This window comes from Eubalaena glacialis, chromosome 5, assembly GCF_028564815.1.
Source record: "Eubalaena glacialis isolate mEubGla1 chromosome 5, mEubGla1.1.hap2.+ XY, whole genome shotgun sequence".
Lineage (NCBI taxonomy): Eukaryota > Metazoa > Chordata > Mammalia > Artiodactyla > Balaenidae > Eubalaena > Eubalaena glacialis.
The window spans coordinates 88,386,512-88,402,958 of NC_083720.1; the positions used below are offsets into that span (position 1 = coordinate 88,386,512).

The 16,447-nt window shown below is 34.6% G+C and overlaps 2 protein-coding genes across 5 annotated transcripts in view; one reads left to right on the plus strand and one right to left on the minus strand.

The window, feature by feature from the left end:
* STAP1 (signal transducing adaptor family member 1) overlaps positions 1-4,002 on the plus strand; it is a 43,631-nt gene extending 39,629 nt beyond the window's left edge. The window contains exon 9 of the mRNA XM_061191428.1: positions 3,941-4,002. Within this exon, the coding sequence (XP_061047411.1) occupies positions 3,941-4,002 (62 nt within the window). The remainder of the gene's footprint in view (positions 1-3,940) is intronic.
* Positions 1-16,447, minus strand: part of UBA6 (ubiquitin like modifier activating enzyme 6) — a 104,376-nt gene that overhangs the window by 2,865 nt on the left and 85,064 nt on the right. For 2 of the 4 annotated variants that reach the window (XM_061191424.1, XM_061191427.1), the window contains 3 exons: positions 15,984-16,071; positions 15,706-15,800; positions 12,968-13,914 (listed from right to left, as the gene is read on the minus strand). In XM_061191424.1, the coding sequence (XP_061047407.1) occupies positions 13,779-13,914; positions 15,706-15,800; positions 15,984-16,071 (319 nt within the window). In that variant the 3' untranslated portion in view covers positions 12,968-13,778. Of the gene's footprint in view, positions 1-12,967; positions 13,915-15,705; positions 15,801-15,983; positions 16,072-16,208; positions 16,413-16,447 lie in introns of those variants that run through there. The other 2 variants (XM_061191425.1, XM_061191426.1) reach the window with 2 other exon arrangements.

The following is a 16,447-nucleotide window of genomic DNA, read 5'->3' on the forward strand; positions in this document are numbered from 1 at the left end:
TCTTATGGTGGAATTTTGACAGTTCTGTTCATATTCTGAATACAAGTCCTTTGTCAGATATGTGATTAACAATTTTTTTTTTCATTCTTTTAACAGCATCTTTTGCAAAGCAGAGTCTTAAATTTTGATGAAGTACAATTTATCAATTTTTGCTTCTATGGATTGAACTTTTGGTGTTGTAGCTGAGAATTCTTTGCCTAACCCAAGATCATGAAGACTTTTTTCTTATGTTTTCTTTTAGAAGTGTTACAGTTTTATTTATTTTTGGCCGTACCATGCAGCTTGTGGGATCTTAGTTCCCCGACCAGGGATCGAACCCAGGCCCTGGCAGTGAAAGTGCTGAGTCCTAACCACTGGATCGCCAGGGAATTCCTAGTTTTATGTTTTAATTTAGGTCTATGATCCATTTGGAATTTTTGTTTAAGGTGTGAGGGATGAGTCAAGGTTCATTTGCATTTAGACATGTAATTGTTCTAGGACCATTTGCTTATAAAGATCATCCTTTCTTCATTAAATAGCCTCTACACCTTCATAAAAAATCTATTCAACATATTTTTTGTGAATCAGTTTCCAATGATTACGTTCCTACCCTTGTGCCAATAGCACACTATCTTGATTACTGTAGCTTTATAGTAATTCTTGAAATCAAGAGGTATAAGTCTAACTTTATTCTTCTTAAAATTGTTTGGACCAACCTAGTTTCTTTGCCTTTTAGTATAAGTTTTAGAATCAGCTTGTTGTTATCTACAGAAAAATTCTCCTGGGTTTTGATTTGGATTTTGTTGAATCTATAAATCAATTCAGGGAGAAGTGACATCTTGAGAATACTGAGTCTTCCAATAGAGAAATAAGTATATCCCTCCATTTATTTATGTTGTCTTTCTTTTACAAGGCTTTTGTAGTTTTCAGCATACAGAGCCTGCACATATTTCGTTAGATTAATAGCTAAGTATTTAATTTTTTGGTGCTACTCTAAATGATACTGTTTGAAAAATTCTGAACTCCAATTGTTCGTTGGTATTATATAGAAATATAATTTTTGTATATTCATCTTATATTCCAAGATTTTGCTAATATCACTTATTCATTTCTAAAAGCCTTTTTTTTGGTTGTTGATTTCTTGGAATTTTATATGTAGAAATCATGTTATCTGTGACTAGAGACAGTTTCAGTTCATGTTGTCCAATCTGGATACCTTTTATTTATTTTTCTTGTATTATTGTACTTACTGGCTGGACTGTCTAGAACAATGATGAATTGAAATGGTAAGAGTGGACATCCTTGTCTTGCTCCCAGTTTTAAAGGAAAAACATTCCACCTTTCACTAATAAGTATGATGTTGGCTATAGTTTTTTTTTTATTATTATTATTTTTAAAATGCCCTTTATCAAACTGAGGAAGTTTCCTTCAATTCCTGGTTTGCTGAAGTAGTTTTATTTTTGTTTTTGAATCATAAAAGGATGTTGAATTTTGTCAAATGATTTTTCTGTACCTATTGAGATGATCATGATTTTTCCTTTTATTTGATTAATATGGTGAATTGATAGATTTTCCATTTTTGAACCAGCCTTGCATATACCCACTTGATCATATGTATTATCTGTTTTTCAAAACAATTTTGTCTAGTTTTGGTATTAATGCAATGCTGGCATCAAAAAATGAGCTGAGAAGTATTCTCTTTTCTTTATAGTCTGGAAGATGTGTGTAGAATTGGTATTATTTCTTCCTTAAATATTTGGTAGAATTCACCCTATAGGCCTGAAGATTTCTTTGCTGGAAGGTTTTAAACTATGAATTCAGTTTCTTTAATTGAATTTAGATGTAGAAAAATTCAGGTTATCTATTTTTTTCTTGAGAGTATTTTGGTAGTGTCTTTCAAGGAATTGGTTCATTTTTTCTGAGTCTTCAATGAATAGTCTTCTGACCCAGGGCCTGGTACAGAGTGGAAACTGATGGATGTTGGTGGAATAAATGGATGACTGAATGCCTAAGCATAGCATTGGGGAAGGAGGAAGCAATATTCTCTGTTTCCCAGAGGAAAACTGTCACTCTCAGAAGCACAAAAGGACCATCACAATTAACTGTACATGTACTACATTCCAGGCTCTATGTGAAGAGCCAGGATTACATGAATCATCTCGCCTTATTGCTCCCAAGAATCTTATGAGGAAGATATACTATCTCCATTTTATAATCAAGAAAAGCAACACTTTAGGTTTCACATACATTTAAAGAAGTCACACACGAAGCTAGTAAGTGAAGCTTAAATCCAAATCCATGTTCATTTCTGAAACCTCTTTAAAAAACCTTCTTAGTGGTTCTGCAGCTCCAGTGATAAATATTTGTGTATATTCATATTCTCTCTCCCCTCACTCCATCCTTTCCTGTGTCTGTGGGTTAGGAGTCTGGACCTGGCTTAGCTGGGGCTTTTGCAAAGTTGCGATCAAGGTGTTGGCTAGGACTGGGTTTTCATCTGAGACTTGACCTGGAAGGATCCACTTTCAAATCAGGTTGTTTGGAGAATTCACTTCTTGCAGCTCTAGGATTCATAGCAGCCAGCTTCTTCAAAGATACCAATGGAGGTGGAGGTAGGGAGAAGGAAGGAGGGACTATTGAGCAAATCTACTAGCAAGGTGGAGTCTTATGCAATGTAACATAACAATGGTATTGACATCCCATCACCTTTGCCATATTCTATTGGTTACCACGATTCCCATTTCCTGGTATTCACACACTGTGTAAACCCTGTATCTTGAGGGTGGGTTGCAACTGTAACTTGTTTGTAACCAATAGTGACTTGCAACCATATAGGTCCCTTTACTCTCCCCTCCATGTTATAGTTGTCATATATATTACATCTACCTAACACTGAAAACCCCAACAAGCATTAAAATTTTTGTTTTCAATTGTTATAAACATATTAAAGAATGTGAGAAAAGTAGTCTATTATTACCTAGATAACTCCCACCTATTGCTCTTTCTTTTTCCTGTGGTATCATTTATCTTCAACTTGAAGAACTTCTACTGAATCTATCCAGTGATCTTTTTAATTTCAGATTTTCTATTTTGAAAATTTCTGCTTGGTATAATTTTTCTTTCTTTGTAGAGAACATCTATCCTACTGTTTGTTTCAAGAATATTTATCACCACATCATGGAGCATAGCTCTTCAAAATCGTTGACAATTTCAATATCTTGGTTATTTTAGTGTTGGCATCTGTTGTCTTTTCCCTTAAGAAGTGGTCTCGCTTTTTGCCTCTTTGTTTACCAAGTAATTTTGAATTGTATCTTGGATACTTTAATTTGAATATTATGTCATGAGCCTCTGGGTCCTATTAAAATCCTCCGGAGATTTTTATTTTAAGCAGGCAATCATCCTGATTAGATTGAATTAATTTTGCCTTACTTTCTCTGGGAAGTGTTCCAATACCAGTTCAGTTTCAAAACCTTTGGTATGTTGCTTTGGGGCTCTCTTACACATGTATATCTCAGGAATTAGCCTGGGACTTAGGCAGTGGTTTCTTTAGTTTAGTTCTCTGCTATTACTATTATTCTGGTGGCTGAACTGGTTCAGTTTGCTTTGTGATCAGGAACAAATTATCAACCTCCCTGCATTTTAGATTCCCTTGTTATAGGAGTAGGGAATGACAGATGAACAGAGTTAGAAGGAAATATGAAGAGAGACTTCAGATAGTCACACTGTCTTCTGTAGAGTAATATATTTTCTTTCAAAAGCAGAATGATGATGGAAGAGTAAACTGGAAGAGTAAATGAGAGTAGAAATAGGACTTTCTAAGAAAAACTACAAAAAAGGTGAAAATCCACTCTGACACATACTGCTGAAGCTTTCAAGTACAAGCAGGAAAATTGTTCATGTTGAAAATAAAGAACTACCCTCTTCCACATTGGTTCAATCAAGCTTTCCCACCCACAATTTCTAGGCCAAGAACCCACCACAGAAGGGAGAAGAGAGAGGTTGAAGAAAAATCTACATATTGCATAAAATAAAATGGTAAAACTATTATACTTTCATGTATCTTGGTAATTTATTATTTTCAAAAGGAAGATATTACTTTTAAAGAAAATCTCTATCTTCCTGATCCTGATTACAAAGTCACTTACTTGGATACCACAATTAAACACTGCAGCATACAATTTCATTATCTTATCAGAATGAAAACAATTTACTAGAAAACCATAGTATATGGCTGTGAGGGTAACTCATAGATATATGCATTCCCATGCACTGATATAAGTTGAAAACATATGGTCCTTTCTAAACGGAGTTTTTATTTCCCAGGGCTTCAGTTTAATACATTTACCTCTATACAGTCTCCACAGCAGATTCTCTAGTTCTCATAAATTCTAGCAATTCCAAAAGAGCCTCACAAGATTTGGTTAAAATCTGATTTGACCAATTTATGAAATGTTAAGTTATTTTAATTACCCAGCTAAAAACTAGAGACATGAAAAGTACTAGGAGAAGTCTTTTCCCAACAGAAATACTCTATGCCACACCTTTTGGTTATTGGCAATAAGTGAAATTTATCATTTTCCATGTTTTCCCTCAAGTTGTCTCTTTGCTGGCTCAAAGTCAACCCATACCTCCTTTTGTAAAAAACATTAATTTATAAGGATGGTAAAAGGCTACATAATTACCCATTTCACAAACACAACACAGTATGAGACTAATCACTTAGAATTCCTTAAAAATACTAATTCTTCAGCCCCACACAAGATCTACTGAACCAAAATCTCAGGGACATTTTTTCATAAACTTTTTTTTCTTGAAAAACAGGCTTCTAAATTATGGTCATTCAAATTGGGAATCAACTAAGAATCAAAAGATATGGCTTATATTCTACTCCTGGTTCTAATTATTTCAATGTTTGGCTTCTTTGGTTTCTTCATCTGAAAAAATGAAGGGGTTAGCAATAGATTCTTAAGGTCCTCTTAGCTCCAACACCTTATAAAGATGTATCTTTATAAGAAGAGGAGAGTAGATCACAAACACACACAGAAGAAAGACTACGTGAGACAGAGGGAGAAGATGACCATCAACAAAGCCAACAAGAAAGGCCTCAGAAGAAATCAACTCTACTGACACATCAATCTTGGACTTTTAGCCTCTGCAACTGAAGAAATATATTTCTGTTGTTTAAGCCACTCAGTCTGTGGTATTTGTTATGGCAGCCCTAGCAAACTCATTCAATGAGTTATCTAGGATGCCTAAAAATATGCAGACTCCTAAGCTGCCCTCAGACTGAGTGAATTAATTTCTGGGGGTTGGTCCAGAAATCTGCTCTTTTAAAACACATCACAATAAAGTTTACTACACACAATAAAGTTTGTGAAATACTTCTCTGAAATCTACTGTAATATCAACTGTTAACTGATGCATAGATTACAAAAGATCGACCTATCTATCTCTTATTCTCAAGGGCCTCACAATTAAGTTAGTCCAAATATAGATAAGCAACAAGAGACTCAAGAGCTCCAATTTGTTACCATCTCACATGTTAAGAATGAATTCTTGCAATCTAAAAGAAATGCAGTTCTTAATATAGGACGCTTAAAAAAATGGACTCTTGAAGATAGTGAGGCAAAGTGGTTGACTGCAATAAAGTGAAAGGAATGGACAGGGAGAAAGAAATCAAAGCCCAGGGCCTGACCAAGGTGGAGAGTCTAATAGAAGGCCTCCAACACATTGAGCTGGGAGAAACAACAGGAAAAGAGCCACAAAAACTGCAGAAATTGAAACTGATGAAACCATAAAATGGCCCTCATAGTTTAAATAGATGTTAGACAATATCTGCAGAGGATGGGAAACTATAAAAAGTGTTCTAGCAGTTTTAAAAAAGAGAACCAAATAGAACTTATAGGAATGAAAAATACAACCAAAATTAAAAAGAAAATGGATGGATTTAATAGTAAGTATGTATGAAACAGATGAAGAGAAGTAGAATATGTGTCAGAAGAAATTATACAGTATAAATCCTGACAAGACAAAAACAATTGGAAAATACAGAAGAGAGGGTGATAAATACATGGAAGGCAGAGTAAGTCTGCCACGTGTAATGAGAATCCTCATATAAGAAAAGAGAATGGGGATATAGGCAATACGTGAAGGAGTAATGAACTAACAAAAGGCACAAATCTAGATTCAAAGAGCTGAACAAATCCTAAACAGGATTAACAAAAGAAATTCATACCCAGACACATAATTATACCACATACAATGAAAGCAGATATTTGTTTTCGAGATGCAATATTTAGCTTGACAGTTGACTCAAGGGCCAAAGAGGAAGTCGTAAGAGAGTAGAAAAATATTTCCAACATGTTGAAAGATAATAAAGGCCAAATTAGAATTTTACATTCAGCAAACATACCTCTGCAGAATGAGAGCAAAATAAAGATATTTTCAGACAAAGAAATCATGAGCAAGTATGCTACCAGTGGACTGTCACAATATGAAATTCTAGAGGAAATATTTCAGGTAGAAAGAAATTGATCCCAGATGGTAAGCCTGAGGCACAAAGGAGAATAAAGAGTAAAGAAAGTGATATATATGTGTGTGTATAAACATTGACTATATAAGAAAATAATAAAGTCTATAGAATTAAAAGACATTGAAGTACTTGACAATGGAATTAAAATACAAAGCAAATAAAATACATGACCATAGTATGCAAGCTGCTAGACAGTTGTTCTAGTTATTACGTCTGGGTAACAAATAATCCCCAAACTAAGTTGCATGAACAATCTATGTTCACAGATTCTGTGGGGCAGGAATTCAGCTGGGCACAGCAGGGATGGCTTGTCTCTGCTCCATGAAGTCTGGGGCCTGGAATCACTTGAAAACTTGCTTACTCATATGTCTGACACCTGATGCTGACTGTAGGTTAGGGGTCTCAGTTTCTCTCCTGGGGGCTAGTTTAGGCTTCCTCACAACATGGTATCTGGATTACAAGGGTGAGCTTTCCAAGAGGGAAAGAGCAAGCAAAAGAGATAGAGCCAGCCATGCAGATGCCATATAATCTTTTATGATCTAACCTTGAAGTTGTGCAATAACATACGCTGCATTCTGTTGTATTAGTTGAGGTAGTCATAAATTCTTGTTTCAAAGTAAGTGGAAACATTCTGTTGCTTGATGGTGGTTGGGGGGTGGCAAGCTTCTAGAAAAGCATGTGAAACTACAAATATCGCTGTGGCTATCTTTGGAAATTATAATCTTCCCAAATGTAAAGATAATGATTAACTTTGGTCTGACTTAATCTGAATATGCATGTTGTAATATAGGGTAATCATGAAAAAATAAAAGCCACTAAAGTAGTATAGAAAAAAATGTGTATAGTTCAGGAAAAGAGAAACCGTATTATTTATATTAAGAAAGAATTTAACATAAGGAATTGGTTAAACAGGTTTTGTGAGAAGTCAAAATGTCGGCAAGGGACACAACTATTAAAGGGAAGAAAGTAGGATTATTAGAACCTGGAAACCTAGAACAGATACCCTGCAGAGAGCCAGAAAAAGGTAGACCCTGGGAACCAACCACAACTACTGGGAGAAAAGCCATTGCTGAGGTGATGCTGATGATCAGGAAGCAAATGGCAATGGTCAAAGTCTCTTCTCCCGTTCTCCAGCTTTCCAGTCTCCTTCTAGTGCCCCCTATTTGTGGAACCTAAAGGAAGCTAGATGGTGAAGGAGAAATATAGTTTGCAAAGTTCCAGAATACAGAAGGGTGTCTAGAATTGAGAGACAGTTAATAATTGGCATGAATGGAATTAAAAAACAAAAGTAAATACAAATTTAAAAACGCAAGAAAATAGAGAAAAAGAATCATAGAACAAGCTAGACAAAAAACAAACCCCCATAAAATAAAATGGCAGACATAAATCTATTAGTCATGATATTAAATGTAAATGGCTTTAGTGTTCCAGTTAAAAGACAAAGAATATCAAATTGGATTTAAAAAAAAACCCCAAATCCTAACTCTATGTCGGTAATGAAGGAACACTCTCCTAAAAAACCCAAGAGTTGAAGAGGAACAACCTCTAATGAAAAATGGAAAATAAAGGCTGAAAATGAATGAGGTAAGCATCTACCGCAAGAAATTAGAAACAAGAACAATAAAAAACTCCAAACAAAATAGAAAAAATAAGTAATATTGATAAAAGCAGAAATTAATGAAACAGAAAACAAACATAGAGAGGATTAATAAAACCAAAATTTGGATCTCAGAAAAAACAAATCACTGTCCCTATTTAAAGATTATGTAGACTATCCAAAAGAATTTGCAAATAACTTACAAGCATCATTAGAGTTTAGTAAGTTTCCAGATACAGAAGCAATACAAAGATATCAATTACACTTTACACATAATCAACAGGAAATAAAGTGGGCTGAGTAATTTGGATTTAACATTCTCACTTGAGAATATTTAGAAATATTTCAAATATATTTGAAAAAGTATTGGATGATATTAGAAAGCTAAGTTAGTGAATAATTATCAAGTTAATATCTGGGAGAAAATAGAAATTCATAAAGGAAATGAATTCTTCATTTGTGACCACTTGTACCCTGGGAGATTTTGCAGATTTTTAAGAGGCTACTGAGAAGCTGAGCAGAGCTAAGGGACTTGGGATTCAAAGGTAGAATGTAGTGCCAGCCAAGAGGTGGGGGCACAAGCTCTGGTAACCCAAATCCACACTTAGTAAGCCTGAAGAGTTTTTGAAGTAAGGATTAACAGGAAGTAAGGGCACTAGTACAGTTAGCTCAGCTCTGAGTCACATGGATGACTCAGAAAATCTCAGTTTCTGAAATTGGGTCAAAATGATCCTGAATTACTAGTGCCCAAGTGCCTAGTAGAGCATATAAAAAAACTCTGTGGAGGATGAAAATATCTTATTGGGCATCAAATTGCAGTTGATCTTTGAACAACATGGGAATTAGGGCACTAACCCTCTGCACAGTTGAAAATCTGCTTATGACTTTACAGTCAGTCCTCCGTAACCGAAGTTCTATTTCCACAAATCATATAATACTGTAGTATGTAGTATTTAGTGAAAAAAAATCCACACATAAGTGGACCCAGGCAGTTCAAATTTGTGTTGTTCAAGGGTCAATTATATTTCTACAAGCAAGCTTTCAAATATAATATTGGCATACAATTAAAGATAACCACACATACAAGGATACAAGATAAATAAGAATTAGCAGAAACAAAAATATAAAAGGAGACCCCAGGAGAGCTTCAGATTTGGGAATTATTAAACACAGACTATAAAATAATCATGCTTTTCATGTCCAGGTAGATAAAAGATACAAAATTTCAGCAGGACAATTAGAAACTGCAAAGTGATAGACTTACATGTTTGAAATTAGAAATTTGAGAACTGAAAATACAAAGGGCTAAAAATAACCAAGACACTTTTACAGAACTATAAGTTGGGAGGACTTGTTCTGCCAAATATCAAAAACAATATATCAGCTATTGTGATGAAGAAGTATACCATCACAGGGATAGAAAAGAAGGAACAAGAAATCCAGCAAGAGACGTATACATATATGGATATGACATATGACTTTGGTGGCACTGCAGAAAAGAACAGACTTCAGTAAATGGTGGTGAGACACTTCCTAGCATACACAAAATTAATTCCTCTTGAATTAAAAACTTAAAATGGGGAAGTCAAAATTAAAGCTTTAGAAGACAATATAGAGGAGTATCCTCATGACTTTGTGGCTCTAGAGAACAATTTTTTTAAAACTCACAAAAAATCTAGCCTTAAAACAAAAAATTGACACTTCGCAGTACCTGACCATTAACAAATTCTTTTTAACAAAGAGCATCATAAAGAGAGGGAAAGGCAAGCCAGAGTGGGAAAAAATATTTGCAATTATATAGCCAGCTAAGAACAGGATTTATAAAGATCTTTTATGAATCAAGAAGGAAAAAAACCTGCCAACACAACCAAAAAATGGACAAAAGAATTGAAAAGTCACTTCACAAAAAAGAAAGAGTGGCCAACAAACATATAAAAAGGTGCTTAATTTCAAGAGTAATTAGGGAAATGCAGAGTAAAACTTCAACGAGATATAACTGCACATCCAACAGATTGGCAAAATTAAAAAAAAAAATCTGTTACCACCAGAGATGAGCAAAGCAGGAAAACACGACATCTCTATTGCTCAGGAAAAACTTTGTTATTATCTAATAAAATTTAAGACGTGAATATCCTATGACCAAGGAATTCCATTCCTAGGCACATATACCTTAGTTACACTAGGCAATACATAAAATAATGTTCATTGTGGAACTGTGATTACCCACCCCCCAAACATCCCAATTGTCCACAGTCAATAGAATGAATAAATAAATAGTTGTATATTAACGCAAAGGTAAAATTATACATCAATGACGATGAATGAAGTATTGTTACAAGCAACCACATGGATGAATCCCATGTTGAATGAAAGAAGCAGCCACAAATGAATGTATTGATTCTATTTACATAAAGTTCAAAAACAACAAAAGTAAACTGTATGTATTGTTTAGGTACATACATAGGTGGTAACACTATAAATAAAAACAAAGACACAGTTATCACAAAAGGTAGAAAAGTGCTAACTGCTAGAGGGTATGTGTGGGGAAGCTGGTTGTGATTGGGAAGGGACCGCAAGGGGAGCTTCTGGGCTGCTGTCAATGTTCTATTGATTTGAGAGCTGGTTATGCAAGTAGTTACTTTAAAATTATTCCTTAAACTGTGTATTTGTATTTTATATACTCTTTTGAATATATATATATATACACACACACACACACATACATATATGTATATATATATATGAATATATATTTCTTAAATAAACAAAGCTAAGACAAGGCAAGACAAAAATGAACAAATTACCTACTGATTACTTCCTGTGACCCCCAAGATTGCAACTTCCTGATTTATGTTTTGAATTTGTTAAAAGTAAAATAGTTAAGCCCATACCTAATGATTGTATACTAAATGGTTATATATTTACAATCACAATGAATTTTTGATAATATTCATTGCAGTTGAAAGGATTATTAGGTCAAGAGAATATTTCCCTCAAGATCTCAAGAGAACAATTTTCTTTCTGTCTTCATTTTACTAATTATAAAATAGTGGACTCTAAACACTGCTGACGTTTTTATGTCTTGTCACTGGCACCACCAGGGAGTGCCATGATACATAAAAAATAAAAATAAAGATACACATCTACATCCAAGTTCTTTGGGACAATTTCGAGGAACTTATAGATGTGTAACATACTGCTGTAAACTCTAAAAAGGAATGGACTTCGGAAATCCCCAACCAACAGTCTGGGATTTACCAGATCTTCTAGGTTTTACAATTTCTCAATTGTTTTAAAAGAATTTCCAGGAGCTAAAAGCACTTTGAAGTAATGTCTCTCCATATCCAGTGAGTGTTCTATCTCCATGATTGCAAAACTTGAAAACTAGGAAACACCAAAGCAACACTACTCACAAAATGAATAATAAAATTGGAATCTCTGGAGTCAACTACGGAACAGAATTTACAAAGATATCGTCAAATTTCTTAATTTATTTTTAATAAGTAAAAAATCACTCAGTGGTACCATACAAAATCAAATCATTAATTTTTGTAACTGGTATTTCAATCACCAGCACTGATCTGATGGTACAGAAATAAAACAGATAATGAAAAAAAACTGTCATTAAATTCACGCTGGCTTTCCAGCCTACTAGAACTATACAGAAGAAACTAATGGCAATAACCGTTACAGAAAAAAAAGCAATGACAAAATGGTTTCAGATTTAATCACAAAATGAACTTAATCCTTACTGATTTTATTTATATCTGCTAAAGCGCTGATCTCTATAAATAAGAATTGATAGCACGGTTTTGTTCTAAATTTACTTCTGAAGAGATGTGGAGATTTAGATCAAATATAAGCAAGCTACTAGATCATAGTTGAGAATTACTGAATGGCTACCTGGAAAATATCAGTTATTGTCATAGAGCACAAAACAAAAAAGTGGGAACAGACTTCTTATAGGAAAGTGCTTTTACTGCTGCTAGCCTCTAAAGTTCCAAGCCATAGAGCTTTGATATTCCTGGATTCAATTTTAAGTAATATTAATTTTAAGCATTATATTTGCAATATACATGATAGGAGAGGGTAGGATATGACGAACCAAAATTAATTGCTTATTTCAAAGGTAGCCATTTCCTTTAAACTTATCCTGTCCACTTATCCTCACCTCCAACGCAGACTACCCTTTAATCATACAAATTCACCCTCCACTCCTAAATATATTTTCCCAATTGGATGATGCTTTTACAAAGAATGAAACAATACAGCTGGTTGGCTAAGTAATTTAAACTATTTGTAAGTGGAATAAAAGGGAAGTTAGGTAGAGAATATAAAAAGATACCAAATTGGAGTAATACTGATGTGAATCTAGTTTTTAATTTATCAAAGTACCTATTAATGGTTTGAACAGAAGAGCAGAAGAAAAGCAGCTAGAGGGAAATGACTTTCTGTGGTTACAAAATGCCAATTGCTTTAGAATGCATGATAGCCTTGGAAATAAAAGAAACACTTGCTGTTTTCACTGAGTTTACAGTGTTGAGTACACTTTATGTTATTTTAATGAAAGCATTTCTATGAACATATGCAATAGCTCATATCAGAAAACAGAAAGTTTCTATCAGTAAAGACCTAAAAAAATAAATTTTTATCTTTGTCAACTCCCTTTCTGGGAATGTAGAATTAAATAATACATTTCCCTTTAAAATAAAATATTAATTTATTATTATTTTTTCTGTCCATTAGGCTGCTGGAAGAAAAAAAATCAAGACTCAACTAGTGATAATTTTTTAATTTCTACTTTTCATCTACTTCTAAGGACACTCCCTTTACAAAACCTTTTAGTCTTATATACTATGACAATCAGGTTTAGAGTTCCAAATAAATAAAATAGCCACACTAGAAGGCATACTAAAGAATCAAATGACTAGCCATATTTATCTGTTCACATTCATGGATTCTCTAAGCAGGTTGTCAGAGTCCATATGCTATTATTAACATTTAGTCCCAGTTAACACCTGTCATCTGATGTGCTCATGACTTACAACACTGATGCTATCAGAAAAGATCCTGATTTTGGGGAGACAGTGATATAACAAACTCTGGTTAAATCAGCAGAGGTAACATGTCAGTAAACTGTAACTTTTAAAGTTTTAAGAGTAACTACTCTTCATCCACTGCTACCATCCCTCCTCCATTGGTGTTAAATTCAAAGCCTCATCATGAGAGGTGCAGGGAGCCAAACACTGTTTGTATAGAAAAATGGGCCTCAAATACTAAACAAAAAGAATTTCATAAAATGGGATTAAACTTGTTGGATAGTTGCATTTGTTATTTTCAATTTCTTGATCTTTTATTTCTTCTGGTCTTAGATACATATTTTTTTCCTTCTTTTCATCCAAAGAGGTTAATACACAATTTTTTGGTAAGCATTGTAAAACAGCATTCCAGTTTGAAGTTGCTTGTGAGCACATCCACATATGAAGCACTACACATGTGTATACTATGCTTCAAAATGCTTTACAATTCTTCACTGTAGTTTTTTACTGATGTTTCCCTTAAATTAAGGCTTCATCAAAGAGAAATCCATAGCGTTATGAGCTGACTTTTTAAGCTCCTGAATAAGTGCATTCTTTCCAAAATCAAGTAGTCCTAAATTTAAGACAACTTCTGTTAATCAGTGTCATGACTAAAGTAGTATCTTACTGGAGGTCCAGGTAAATCTTCATCTCCATCAGTATCTGGAGCAAATGACACAGTAAGATCCACATATTTCTTTTCAGTAGAAGGTTTCACAAGTTTATGCATTCTAAGGAAAAATAAGCAAGGAAAAATAATTTGGTAAATTCTGTAAAATGAAAGAGTGATTTGGTGATAATGTTGTCCAAAGAATCTGGGCTTGTTTAAATTTATTTTTAAATCTAATAATTCACCTGCTTTCATATAATTATTTTCTTTACTAAAAGCTCTAAAATCAAGACATTCTTTTACCTAACAGTTAATCAATTTTTACCTTTCCTGGTAATGATAAGGAATACAGACCACTTATTTAAAAACAAAAACAAAAACCAAAAACTCCACAGAAAAAAACCTAAAATGTGAGAAATGCTTTTAAAAAATGAATATATCAAATATAGATCCCTGCCCTTGTGAATGAAGCTTATATTGGTGGGAGGGGAGAGACAATAAATAATACAGTAACTGTTAGACAGTGATAAATGCTATGAGAAAGAGGAAAAGTAGAGCAGTGTAAAAGGGATTAGGCATGCTAGGCTGGGGTACCAGACAGGATGCAGTATTAAATAGGGTTCAGAGAGGTCTCTTCAGGAAGTGCAAAGACCAGAGGTGAGAGTTAGTCAGATGGCCATCTCAGAAAGAGTTGCAAGCAGAGCGAAAAACTAGAGCAAAGGTCGCATGTTGGAGACTGGAATGTTCAAGGAAAAGTAAGGAGGCCAGTATAACTGGAATATTGTGAGCAAGGAGAGAGAAGTATGAAAGGAACTTGGAAGGGTAAGTGGGAACTAGATAATTTAGGGCCTTGCAGACCACTGTAAAGACTGGCTGTTTTCCTCCCTCTCTTCCTTTAAGTCTCTGCTCAAATGTCAGCCTTTCACATCAGAATATGACAGGCAGGGACTTCCCTAGTGGCGCAGTGGTTAAGAATCTGCCTGCCAATGCAGGGGACACGGGTTTGAGCCCTGGTCCGGGAAGATCCCACATGCCTCGGAGCAACTAAGCCTGTGTGCCACAACTACTGAGCCTGCGCTCTAGAGCCCATGAGCCACAACTACTGAGCCCACGAGCCATAACTACTGAAGCCCGCATGCCTAGAGCCTGTGCTCCGCAAGAGAAGCCACCGTAATGAGAAGCATGCGCAGCGCAATGAAGAGTAGCCTCCTCTCGCCACAACTAGAGAAAGCCTGCACGCAGCAACAAAGACCCAACACAGCCAAATATAAGTATAAAATAAATAAATAAATCTTTAACCAAAAAAAAAGAATATGACAGGCAGAGGGAATACCTAGATTGCCCAATATACTGTAGCAACTTAACACCCCCTTATTCTGCTTTATTTTTCCACAGTACTTATCACCATCTGACATACATATTTAATTGTTATGCAAACTCCTCGAGCAGGGCAGGGACTCTGCTTTGCTCACTGCTGTATCCCTAATGTTTACAAAAGTACCTGGTACATAGCAGGCATTCTTTAAAAAAATCTGTTGAATAAATGAAAATAACAATTTGGCATTTTAAAAAAATACTTCAGTCTCACAAGCCTAGTCCTTATGTGTTTGCATATAAGAGGTGGATCTACTTTTACTTGGTATATTGACCAAATCAGGTTTCTAAGTCTATTAGCTTATAAGCTGATCCTGAACGATAATAAACTCACAAGGGTATTATAATCCTATAAATCTCACTTGATAGGTAGCCTGTGGACCTTGGCAGATTCACTGTCTTTATTACTGCCATTAGATAGGAGTAAATCACATATTTTTATCTGAACTTCAATAACCTCTATATTTAATTTTCTAGTGTGCATCCAACTTATATTTCAACTTTTGAGAATCTCTTGCATATAATGTTCAATACTTACGTTAACTTCAATCTTTTTGCATGACCAGGCATTACAGGAACATAAAGCATTTTGACTCCCTGTACCACCATTGTTGGCTCAATTCCGTACTTCTCCTAAAAGTGAATACCCAAAAGAGAAACAATCAAAGCTCCACCCAAATATAAAATGCTGGATGACAATGTTTTACAACCAGTAAAAAGAGAGAAAACTCCTGCTAAATAATATTTATAAAAACCTCTAATGAAATTATGTATAAAACTAACAGACTCAAAGCAACTAATGAATAATTGTCTCACTTTGACTGCATTTATGAAATCCAAGAGGGTGAACTCTTCTTTTCCATGTATAATCCATCTGTCCCAAATTGTAAATGATATTCCATTTCTGTTGTAGAAAAATATTCAGAACAAAAACATTTAAATTTTCTTCCCTTTAGTAATAATAAAAAACCCCAGAAGTCCACTATTTGTGATTTAGCTAGATATTAATGTGGGAATAAAAAAGGAAAATATAACAAAATATTCCATAATTCCATCTTACTTCCCCATCACACCACACAGGTAACCACTTTTATCAGTACCTTGTTTATCTTTCCAGTGTCTTATTATAAATCAGTATGTCTTAGCAAGAGAGCTCCGTTTCTCTCTTTAAACAGTTGCATGAGTTTCACTGTGTGGATGTTCCAGTCTCCTATTACGAGACACTTAGGTTGTTCCAATCTTTGGCTATGATAAACAATGCCAGAATGAATATCCTGTAC